The sequence below is a fragment of the Podarcis bocagei genome, assembly GCF_964188305.1.
Source record: "Podarcis bocagei genome assembly, chromosome: 17".
NCBI lineage: Eukaryota > Metazoa > Chordata > Lepidosauria > Squamata > Lacertidae > Podarcis > Podarcis bocagei.
In genome coordinates, this window is record NC_138143.1 from 9050668 (window position 1) to 9063231 (window position 12564).

Sequence of the window (12564 nt, forward strand, 5' to 3'; positions counted from 1 at the left end):
TCTCTATACAAAGAGCTATCTGTTCAAAGTTTGACTTAATGATAATGAACCTAACAAGGGAGAGCAAGGACCTTGCAAAGATCGCCCATTAACAGCATAGTAAACAGGCACACAAGGGAAACGGGTGGCGCTGTGGGTTAAACCACAGAGCCTAGGACTTGCCGATCAGAAGGTCACGGTTTGAATCACCGCGAAGGGGTGAGTTCCCGTTGCTCGGTCCCTGCTCCTGTCAACCTAGCAGTCTGAAAGCATGAAGTGCAAGTAGATAAATAGGTACCGCTCTGGCAGGAAGGTAAACAGTGTTTCCGTGCACTGCTCTGGTTCGCCAGAAGTGGCTTAGTCATGCTGGCCACATGACCCGGAAGCTGTACGCCGGCTCCCTCGGCCAATAAAGCGAGATGAGCGCTGCAACCCCAGAGTCAGACACAACTGGACCTAATGGTCAGGGGTCCCTTTCCCTTTAAACAGGCACGCAGTTCACCTGGTCACACTTTCCTCTCCCATATAGGTATTTCATTCCTATATAAATTGTAGTAATCACTGCTAAAGATGCATCTCTATATAGACAGCAGCATATACAGATTTTATGAAAAACCTGTGTCCTCTTTTAAGGTGATGCGTTTCCTCTTTTTTGATTGTGCGTAAATGCAGGACTGGTCATTAGGCAGAGGGAAGTGGCCATCTCTGGAGACAGATGGCAGGGGGCGAGTGCCAATGGCAAAATGTTGGAAGATGGAGCTGTTTGTAACCCCTAAACTAGCCTGCTGCCCCTCGGCGCAATGGAGGTCCAGTCACTAGTGTAAAAATAAGATTAACCCTGGCAATTTGGCAAGCTTCTCTACACAGAACTAGAGGGGATGTCACCTTGCCCTTTGCCTCAGGTAGAATTATTATTATTACAGTGATACCTCGGGTTAAGAACTTACTTCGTTCTGGAGGTCCGTTCTTAGCCTGAAACTGTTCTTAACCTGAGGTGCCACTTTAGCTAATGGGGCCTCCAGCTGCGACTGCACGATTTCTGTTCTCATCCTGAAGCAAAGTTCTTAACCCGAGGTACTTTTTTCTGGGTTAGCGGAGTCTGTAACCTGAAGCGTCTTTAACCCGAGGTACCACTGCATAATTATATTTATACCCTGTCCACTATGGGCGGCTTCCAGCACATATAAAAACATAATAAACATCTTGGTAAATAAAATGTCTTGGTAATTAGTCATTTTACACCACAACTGACTAGCATTCCAACACATGTACACGCAGCAGAACAAACACACATGTAATTGTCAGACATACCATGAAGCCTAAATCAGGATGACTAAATGCAAACTTCATGCTCAGAGGTGATCAGAAACTGGAGACAAGTAACAGGGCAGGGCTGTTGCCTTCATGCCCCGATGGAGAGCTTTCCAAAGGTGGGCCACTCCAGGGAGGCAAAATGCGAGATCAGATGGACCCAGAGACACAGTTTGCTAAAGCAGGATTCTTCTGTCCTTCCATGGCTTCTACACTTCTTGTACAAAGAACATTTCTGCATATCAGAAATTCAGAGCCGGCCCTGCCAGTAGGCAGTGAAGTGGCTTGCTTCAGGCAGCAGACTTAGGGGTATGGTTGGAAGCAGCCAGTTCGTGATTATTTTAAATGATATTTCCATCATTATGGTGGTGAGGGGCCAGGGGGAGAGTGATATTTGGATTTTCTGCTGCAGGCAATCCCCCCCCCTCACAAAAAAACTCTTCACACTACATCTGAAGCAATTTTAAATCACCCCTAAAAGGACCAGATTCCTGAATTTGATGGATCTCCTCAGCTTCCCTGTACAGAAAACTCCCCTTGCTTAAGAAATGCAGTGCTGCTGTGAACTGCTGACATCTAACCTGTACTTACAGTTGGCTGTGAGAAGAAGTCGGGGAAGAGACCAAGAGGGCAGCCACCAGGTAGAGAGCAGTCCCCTCCATGGTGATCTGGAGGAACAAGAGAGGCCGGTTACCATCTCAGTATTTATCCTCTGAGCCCCTGTCCAAGCCCTTTTGCAATCTATCTGTGTTTAATCAGTAAATGGGGAGGAGTTTGAGCAACCTGGGAATTTCAAAATAAATTAGCAAGCCTGTCAAAAATGACAACGATTTGTCTTTTCCCTCCCCCTTTTTTTTACAGCAACAGCTAAACAGTATGTTTGTGCAACCTGCTCTTGATAATCCTGGTGGGGGTTGGCATACTATGCAAACATGATCTGGGCCAATCCTAGGTTCAAAAGGCTGACTGAAAACTTTCTCTTTCTGACACACACACACACACACACACACACACACACACACACGAACACACACACCACTGAAGAGTCCAGTCCTGGGGCGCAGCTTCCCAACCAGTATCTATCCCCGAAGAAGGAAGTCTTGCATGGTCAATAGCAACAAGAGGTCTTTCCAATTGCTTTGAACTTCTTGGCATCTTGGCATCTTGGCTTCAGACACTTGTATCACAAGAGCCCTATGCAAATGTTATTTTTTTTTACTTATTACACACAATTATTTATTTACCTGGGAGAGACTGCGGGTGGGCCTTGGGCTCACCCATTGCCTCCCCTTTCCTCCCCCACTTATCTCACTACTGGTAACGAGAAAAGTTAAAGTGTGCAGAAGGGACAACAGGTCTACCAGATGATACAAACATCATCATCCTCATCACTGGATTGCTCCAGCCTCTCTGGGTGCATACCCTCCAACATTTCTCCGATGAAAATAGAGACATCCTATTCCATAATGATAATTTTACTATTTATACCCCACGCATCTTTCTGGGTTGTCCAGCCACACTGGCCGGCTTCCAACATATATAAAAACATAAGAAAACATTTTTTAAAAAACCTAAAAAAACCCTTCCCTATACAGGAGTGCCTTCTGATGGCTTGGAGATCAAATAACTCCATACCCTCTAACATTTTTCCAATGAAAATAAGGACATCTTAAGTAAAAGCGGGACATTCCAGGATCAAATCAGAAACAGGGATGTCTTCTCTAAATCAGGGTTTGTGGGTGGCTTCCAACAAATATAAAAGCATAATGAAACATCAAGCATTTAAAACTTCCCTACGCAGGGCTGCTTTCAGATGTCTTCTGAAAGTCATATAGTTGTTTATCACCTTGACATTTGACAGGTGGGTGTTCCACAGGGTGGGTGCCACTACCCAGAAGGCCCTCTGTCTGGTGGCTTCACTTCTCGCTGTGAGGGAACTGCCAGGAGGCCCTCGGAGCTAGAATACATTAAACCATACAAAAATATGATTAAAGATTATGCCATTTCAGTAACTTACCTACAGATATCAACATATAATAACATGGTAAGCAACTTCTGTTTCCCTAAAGTCAGTCCTGTTTGACACAGAACAATCTTTCCCAGCCAATATGAACAAAACGTTTGCTTAAAGGAGAGTTGTCACTAATCCCAGCAACAAGGGGCTCAAGATATCAGGTCCTCAGATGTTCATGTGGAGGGCATTCCAACAAAAACTGTACCAGGTCCTCTACCTTGAGGACAATGTCTAGTCACCACAATGGCATTTTTTGAGAGACAATGTTACACACAGCTGTGGAGATGGCAATCTCTTTAATAGGGTTTACTCATACATGGCCAGGGAATAGTCTGCTTTTATTATTTTTTTAAAAAATATAATGGTGAGCATGGAAACTCTAGGGAGTTGGAGGTGCAGAATGTAAAGTTATTAAATAAATAACCTGGAAGGGAGTGCACAAATGTCCTGCAAGTCCAAAGCGAGTCCCCAAATTGGCCCTAAATGCAATATCATATGGAAAATCATGTCTGCAAAGAGCCATGGCTAGGGAACAATTTGGGTGGGGGGAGCTCCAAAAATCCCATGTACATCCATTTCCTTAAAAGTGCAAATGGGAACTGCATAATCACAATTTGTGAATGGTCAGGTGTGTTTTTCAAACACATTTTGGCCCTTCTGCTGAAGTTTGCCAGTAGAAAACTTGCAGCTAGCTCTTTGCAAGTTACAAAGAGCAGCATCTTCTGGCATGCTCTAACTGCTTCTTTATGCCTTTCTTTAAGAATGTTTGGAGGCCAAAGGAATAAATGGAATGGGTTATGATGACTCTTTGCAGTTAAAAGTTCCTAGATAAAAAAGATGTCAAACAAACAGCAATTTACCAATTATCCATGCAAATCAATCAAGAGTTAATCAGGAAATTCTAGTCATCAGCTGGATTCCAGTAACAGGTTTATTTTCTTGGCAATGGTATTTGGACAGAAATGGAGCTTGGACAATCTCCAAAGACATTCTGTCGCAACAGGTCTGCGTGTTTACTTCAGCCAAACATTCAGTACAGCTTGCTCAAAAGCAAGTGTCCTAACACAGGGAGTGAGAAGTGATCTATGGCTCTAGGTGTTGCAGGTGAGAGGCAGGAGGCCCCAAGGGCATTTCAAGAGGTCTCTAATTCCTCAAAGGAGGGGCAGCACTCAATGAATTCAGCTCCAGCTCCATCACTTTACTGCATTGTGGTTTTTTAATTGGTGGAGACAGCAATGTAAAAATACCTTTATCAAGATCCGTCATTTTTCACAGAGGAGGATGAGTGTTTTCACGTTGCACAAATGCTGGACTCCTACTCCAGATGAGCCAAAAACATTTAAAGGGAAATATGTATGCAATGTGAATCCCCATCAATTTTGTTATAATGAACCGACACAGAAGGGTGTGACAAAATTATATTTTAGTGTGCTTTTACACAGGGCTTTTTTTCGCCCCAGCTGGAACTCTCTGGAAACTCAGTTTCAGCACCTCTTTTTCTAGAAAAATAGCACTGCTTTTACATGTGCCAGTGTCATTAGAGTTTTAAATTCCTTCCGTATAGGTACTTCTCTTGAGGAGCTGTAGTTGAAGGCATCTTATGGAGCTAACCAAGGGTTTATTCACCTTACCTTTTGCACTGTATTTCTAAGCACAGGTCCAAGTGTTTTGGGCTCTATGCACGGGACAAGCGGGAGTGTGGATGAGACCCGAGTAAAAGAGATTCTGTGGCAAAAGTCTGGAAGAGACAGAACCTTAAGAGCACAAAAAGTATTTGTATACGGCTATATCATTAAAAAAACAACAACAACAAAGCAGATTGCAGCAATAAAGCCACACAATAAAACTATAAAAAGTTAAAAACAGACATCTTTGATTGTTTTATTACATTGCATTTATGTAAAATCCACATAAAGGTAAAGGGACCCCTGACCATTAGGTCCAGTAATGACCAACTCTGGGGTTGCGGTGCTCATCTCACTTTATTGGCCGAGGGAGCCAGTGTACAGCTTCCGGGTCATGTGGCCAGCATGACGAAGCCGCTTCTGGCAAACCAGAGCAGCACACGGAAACGCTGTTTACCTTCCCGCTGGAGCGGTACCTATTTATCTACTTGCACTTTGACGTGCTTTTGAACTGCTAGGTTGGCAGGAGCAGGGACCGAGCAACGGGAGCTCACCCCGTCGTGGGGATTCGAACCGCCAACCTTCTGATCGGCAAGTCCTAGGCTCTGTAGTTTAACCCAGAGCACCACCCACGTCCCTTAAAATCCACATACATTTGTATAATCAAGGCAGGTTATTGACTGATCATAGAACCACTAAATTGCAGAGATGGAAGGGACCCTTTGGGTCATCTAGTCCAACCCCCTGCAGTGCAGGAATATGCAGCTGTCCCACATAGGGATCAAACCTGCAACCAGGGCATTATCAGCAGGACTCTCTAACCAGCCGAGCAATCCAGGTTGTGTGATTGTTACATGCTATTCGCCTTTGCACCAGTTCTTGGCTGCGATTTCCACTGGAGGCCCTGACTTAAACAAAAACCAGCACCTGAATTGAACATGTATAAAAGCATGTAACATAAAAGCATACAACATAAAATGTTGTAACAGGTTACACCATAGCACTCAGGGTTGGATTCACCTGTTAGCAGAGGCCCACACAAGGATTTCTGATAGCCCAGGGGGTTTTCCCCATCCCCATTCCTCCCCTGGCACCCTCCAACAGGCTGGGGGAAGGCAGGTTTGGGAGAAGAGGACAGTTGTTCTGTCTGGGAAGCTGAAATGTTTGCACTGATGGAACAATTGCCATAAGGCTACACTGAATTCCCTGCAAAGACACTGTTTGTTGAAATGAGGTGGCCCTGGAGTTGTTTATGCAGCTTGCACAATATTGCAGTGGGTATCCTAGCTTCAAGATTCCCGGAACCGGGTCATGGACTGGGAGCATTAACCCGTCCTTTGGTAGCCTTCCCACTATGGGACGGGGAAAGAGATATTTCTAAAGCAGATGCAGATCAGAGTGTCATAGCAAATAATGCGCTGACATCGTGATAAAGTCACGGGCAAGTGACCTTTGGTTGCTAAAAGGGGATGGCTGTGCTTTTGATTAGAGCTGGAGAAAGGAGAGGGGACATCAGAGAACAGCTTATTGCATTCTGCAAAAAAAAAAAAAAGCCTTTTAGAAAAAGAGAAGCAGTCCAGGTCAGCACCCTTCAAGTGACTAGTATTGGCATATCTATATTTACGGGACCGCCTCCCCTGGTATGCCCCGCAGAGGACCTTAAGGTCCATGAATAACCATAGTTTAGAGGTCCCAGGCCCTAAGGAAATCAGATCCTCTACCAGGGCCAGGGCCTTTTCAGTGATGGCTCCGACCTGGTGGAATGTTCTGTCCCATGAGACCAGGGCCCTGCGGGATTTAACCTCCTTCCATCAGGCCTGTAAGACAGAGCTATTCCTCCTGGCCTTTAATTTGAATTCAGCCTTTTATTTCCCTTCCCTTCCCTCCCCCTCCCCTTTTATGAAGATTACCTGCTCTGAGACCCCACAGCTAATTCTCCCCTGGCCTCCTCGCTGGCCCAGGTAGGACCAATTCAGCCAGCTAGCCCTGGTGACTATCTAATGCTTATTAGATGGATTTTCCCCAAATTAATTTATGAACTTTGAATTTTATTGTTATTCATGTTTTTATACTGTATTTTATGCTGCTTCTACAATTAAGTGTTTTAAATTTGTTGTTAGCCGCCCTGAGCCCGGTTTTCTGAACCAGGAAGGGCGGGGTATGAATAAAAATTTATTATTATTATTAATTTATTATATCTGCATGTTTATGAACTGCGTGTAGACCAGGGGTCAGCAATCTTTTTCAGCACAGGACCAGTTCACTGTCCCTCAGACCTTGTGGGGGGCCAGACTATATTTTGGGGGGGGGGGGGATGTACGAATTCCTATGCCCCACAAATAACCCAGAGGTGCATTTTAAATAAAAACACACATTCTGCTCAAGTAAAAACACCAGGCAGGCCCCACAAATAACCCAAAGATGCATTTTAAATAAAAGGACACATTCTACTCATGCAAAAACACACTGATTCCCGGACCGTCTGCAGTCCGGATTTAGACGGCGATTGAGCTGGATCCGGCCCCCGGGCCTTAGTTTGCCTACCCATGGTGTATTTGCTGCAGGTTAGTTTATTCATACATGAATTTCTCTACATTTACCACCATGCCTAGCTATCCCTTCACATGCCCTCTGCATCTCCTCTGGTCATTTGCAAAGTAGGTCCCTCATTTGCATATGGAGTTGGTCACTTTTCCTTCTCATTTAAGAAAAATGCTTTTTCTTATCCCTCCATCACAGGGAAGGGAAATGCCAGCTTCTGAAATTCCAGAGAACAAGGCCAAGAGTGTTTCCAGAGAAAAGCTAAACAAACAGTTCTAATCAACAGCAGGGGGTGGGCGGGAACGGTGAGCCCTTTCAGATTACAGGGAAATCCCCTTTTAAATTACCAAACTGGGGGAAAACACAACATTTCCTTCTCACATAAGTACTCATGCTCTGAAACCTTTTGGACTTGAGCCTTCATTGACAGCAGCGTCCATTCTTGCCAACCCCGTGACACAGATTAGTCACTATGAAAAGACACTGTACTCAGTTGTGCAGTTATGTATTTTCAAACTCTGGGTGTAAGAGTCTTATTGTGGGGGCTGGTTTGGCTCTCTTGAGGTGATAAGGCATTCCTTCCTTTTATTTGCACTTTTCTACCACAGCAGCAAAAAAGATCTCAGCCCAAAGTAGCTTCCGACAAAGGAAACAGGAATGCATTTCGAAACCAAACAGTGCAAAATCCATTTCAGAAAAACATAGCGAAACAACACAGCAGCAAATATAATAACAAAAAAAAACACATTCCAGTTTTATAAATATAGCAATGTTATAAACAACATCCGACAGCAAAAATAACAAGGGAGCTCTACAGTTTCACCTCGTTCCTAGAAAAATCCCTCGCAATCCCACTCCTGCGCCATTTTATAAGCCTTCTCAGGGTGGGGTGAAGGGGGGTGTTGTACTGGAAAATATCCCACCCCCATGATGTTGCTCTCTTCTGGAGTTATATTACAGACCTATACTTAAAAAGGCTTTGTAAACTTCCTGAAGGATCAGCCTGGGTATGTGTATTACTTTACAAAAGGCCCCTCTGATCTTGTCAGTAGACTAACCCATTCATGTGAGTAGGGCCTTGCCCTGTCCGAATAACCTGGATGCAGTTTATGGCATTAATATACACACAGCCCATGTGTTGCCTTTGTTAAGAACTTAACAGGGAAGAGGAGGAGAAAACTGGCTGCCCATGTCATTGCTTTTGGCTCCATCGGAAGATCGGCAGTTCGAATCCCCGCGACGGGGTGAGCTCCCGTTGCTCGGTCCCTGCTCCTGCCAACCTAGCATTTCGAAAGCACGTCAAAGTGCAAGTAGATAAATAGGTACCGCTCTGGCGGGAAAGTAAATGGCGTTTCCGTGATCTGCTCTGGTTCGCCAGAAGCGGCTTAGTCATGCTGGCCACGTGACCCGGAAGCTGTACGCCGCCTCCCTTGGCCAATAAAGTGAGATGAGCGCCGCAACCCCAGAGTCGGTCACGGCTGAAACCTAATGGTCAGGGGTCCCTTTACCTTTACCTTTTATACCAGTCCAACCCTGTTGACATCATTGCTCTCTATCACCCCCCCCCCCGGCCCGGCCCACAATCTTTCCCACAGGCATTTTATGACATGATTGACACCTCTGAATTAGTTTTCTTCTTCTTCCTTTTCCTGGTATGCCCAGCCAAGTTCCTTGCATAGCTCAAAGTCTCTAAGCTGAGGCCGCCACCACCTTTTATTTCAATTTATACGGCCCCAAAGGATTAGGTTCTCATGGCGGTTTAGAAACATCAAATGTATACAAACACATCTACACAACGAAACGGCAAAACCAGTTATAAAAATCAAAGTAGCAAGAACCATCTAAAATCAGTGTAAGTACTCAGATAGCTCAGGGGGTAGAGCATGAGGCTCTTAATTTCAGAGTCGTGGGTTCAAGCATTTCAGGGGTTGGGCTAGATGATCCTCAAGGTCCCTTCCAACTCTACAATTCTGTGGTTCCAAGGTACAACAATTGAAAACCAACGTAAAAGTAGCAAAGGGAAAACTGGTTCTGTTTAGACATAACACCACAAACCATAGCATACCCTCCAACATTTCTCCAATGAAAATAGAGACATCCCTTTCCATAATGATAATTTTGATATTTATATCCCACACATCTTACTGAGTTGCCCCAGCCACTGTGGGCAGCTTCCAACATATATAAAAACATTTAAAAAACAACAACCCTTCCCTATACAGGATTGCCTTCAGACGGCTCGGGGTTCAGATAACTTCATACCCTCCAACGTTTCTCCAATGAAAATAGGGACATCATAAGGAAAAGTGGGACATTCTGGGATCAAATCAGAAACCAGGACAGCTTCTCTAAATCAGGGACATCCCTGGAAAATAAGGACACTTGGAGGGTCTGCCATAGTGAATCTTTGGCCTGCATACTCACTTTTCCTCTAGTACAACCATAAGGAGGAGACTGAAAATCTTTGCTTCCACTTTGAACTGACAAAACAGTTGCTGATATGTCACACGCACAAACAAACTGTGGTTAGTCTTATCTGTGGTTTAGAAAAACAAACCAACTTTTGCTTATGATTCTTGCTGGTTTCCCTAAACCTTATGTAACAAAAATCACATTTCTCGGTTTGGGCAAAACTGGTATCTGTGGTTAGCTGAAAACAGAAGATGAAACTCCAGTCTTCTGCATGCAGGAGAAGGAACCCAGAAGCCCACAAGCCCCAGCCTTTATACACATAATCGAAACCATCGCTTTACATGACATACAAGTCAGGTCAGGGTAAACTCTAACTGCAACATGCCGTATATTGTCAAACATTGACTCCACTTGTATGTCACACTGCCCATTAGTACATACCAGATGCAAATCAGATACTGTCAAAATATATAATTTTCAAATGGTCTATAAATATCAGAGTCACCAGCTTCTGTAGAGCATTAACACCTGCAGTCGGATTTTGCAGATTTTGGGGAGCAATCTGGTTGCAGCTCTAATTTGGGTGAAGAGAATATTACAATCCTAGAACTGTAGAGTGTGGGGGTCATCAGTCCAACCCCTGCAATGCAGGGATCTCAATGAAAACATCCAAGACAGATGGCCAAAAGTCTGCATTTTTTAGCAACGCAGTTGTTGAACCTTTCCCTTCCAAATTATTTGGACCATGTACACAAACTACTTGCTTAGCTTAGAGCCATAAATTCACATTCTTATCTCTCCACTGGTCCTGGGCCATTTAATTGAGCAAGCTCCCGTGTTTTCCTCAAGAAAACATTCCTTAGAAAGAGGCACCTTCTTCCACACCTTGACTGCTGCCTGCTCCCAGCCGAAAGGTTGTTCAGGGTTGCTAAAGAATTTTTAATTTAAATATTGCATTTATAAACTGCAATTTCTTATAAAATAATAGTGGAAGAAGCTCCAAAGCAGGGGACTTGAAGAGAGCAATATTGGCCTAAATATAAGCCTCACTTTTTTTCCAAATTCTGACCGTGAAAATTTAAAGTGCGGCTTAAATTCATGACCTTACAAAAATTGGCTTTTACGATATTACTATAGGATTTTCTTCTACATTTGCCATTTACAGGTGTGAGTGCCTGTGGAATTTTAAGGGAGCTGCTTATATTTGGGTATTGTCTTTTTTTCTCTCCCCCCTCCCTGAATTTTAAAGGTGTGGCTTATTTGCAGGTGCGGCTTATATTCAGGCGAATACGGTAGTTGTTTCTGGGGAAGAAGCAGACATTGAGGAATACGGGGAAGGATAGGAACAGAGTCTTATTGAAGGGTACACAATAATTTAGATTTGATCTTGAATGCACACTTACACAGTCTAATGTGTCCTTCCCAAACTGTTGTATCAAATCTTCACCATTAACACATTAGACCCCAGAATAAAGTCTCTCTCTGTAAAAACAATGGTAAGAAACTCTGGATTCACCTGCATTTTCTCTCCTTCACAGAACCTTGGTTTCCTTTTATTCTACCATAATCGGGCAGAATAAAATAGCTTCCTTGCTTGTAGACACATCTCCTGTTCTTTTCCCCTGCCATCTGTGAGAAAGCAAAACAAAATGTTCCAACTACTGTCTTGCTCCACCGCTGCTTACCGGCTCCATTCGATTCTCTCTCTTTCCCCTGCATTTCCTTGTAAGTGCACCATCTGTTCTAGCTCAGTTTTAAGTTTATCCCTGAAAGCAAATGGGCACTTTCTTACATGTCTACACATTTGTGGCCAGGGGGAGAAGGAGGATATTGTTGATTATGTATTACATTGCATCCTGTATACTTACCCCTTTTGAAAGAGATTTTGAAAGGCTTTTGAAAGAGATTCTTCAGTGAGTTTCCTTTAAACAACAGGGTATCAATTTATAGAGATAAATATGTTGCCTGTAAGGTTTCTATGTTTGCTGCAGCCCCCCAAGAGATCAGGGGAAAAGGTTATTGAACTAAACAGGTCCAATGCAGGAATCACCTATATTACAATGCATCTGTCACTTCATTGATTAATGTTTTTTTAGCAACCACCAGAAATTTGCAATTACATTTGACTATTTACCCCTGCCTCCCATCTCTGTTGTTTCCCTGTGTCAAGTTATTAGACCTGTGTTCCCATTCATGCACACTGATGGTGTGCTTTAAATGAATAAAAACTGAAAGAGCATTAGAAACATAAGGTGATTGGCAAAGAATTAACATGACACAACAGTAAGAAATCAATTCTTTATTTGGTACATGTACACTCCCCCCCCCCCTTTAAGGAGAAATTGAGCAAAAAACCTAAGGTGAACTTCAGGAGGGAAGGTGTTCTTCAAACACTGACTCAAACCCATCTCATGGGCTCCAGTTGACATCTCCATCGTTAAGTGTTACAACCGAAAGTCATCAGTGTGTTAGAAAATTGAGATAAGTCAATGCACAGGTCGTGGAATTCTTCGTCCTGGCATTCATCATCATTTGGCCATTTCTCAATCCAGGTATCCTTGCTAATCATGTAGTTGAAACTGGAAAGGGGAGAAGGGAAGATTTGAATCGGTACTCCACAGGTAAACTGGCTGACCTGAATGGAGTGGATGAATCCAGACCAGTGGCGTAGTGTGGGGGGTG

The 12564-nt window shown here is 43.7% G+C and overlaps 2 protein-coding genes across 3 annotated transcripts in view; both read right to left on the reverse strand.

Moving 5' to 3' along the window:
- LOC308576474 (venom factor-like) overlaps nt 1–2026 on the reverse strand; it is a 57497-nt gene extending 55471 nt beyond the window's left edge. Inside the window, exon 1 of the mRNA XM_081175841.1 lies at nt 1882–2026. Within this exon, the coding sequence (XP_081031967.1) occupies nt 1882–1952 (71 nt within the window). The 5' untranslated portion in view covers nt 1953–2026. The remainder of the gene's footprint in view (nt 1–1881) is intronic.
- A 10140-nt stretch (nt 2027–12166) lies between these two features.
- Nucleotides 12167–12564, reverse strand: part of LOC308576475 (A.superbus venom factor 1-like) — a 63931-nt gene continuing 63533 nt past the window's right edge. For both annotated transcript variants that reach the window (XM_081175843.1, XM_081175842.1), the window contains one exon: nt 12167–12461. In XM_081175843.1, the coding sequence (XP_081031969.1) occupies nt 12320–12461 (142 nt within the window). In that variant the 3' untranslated portion in view covers nt 12167–12319. The remainder of the gene's footprint in view (nt 12462–12564) is intronic.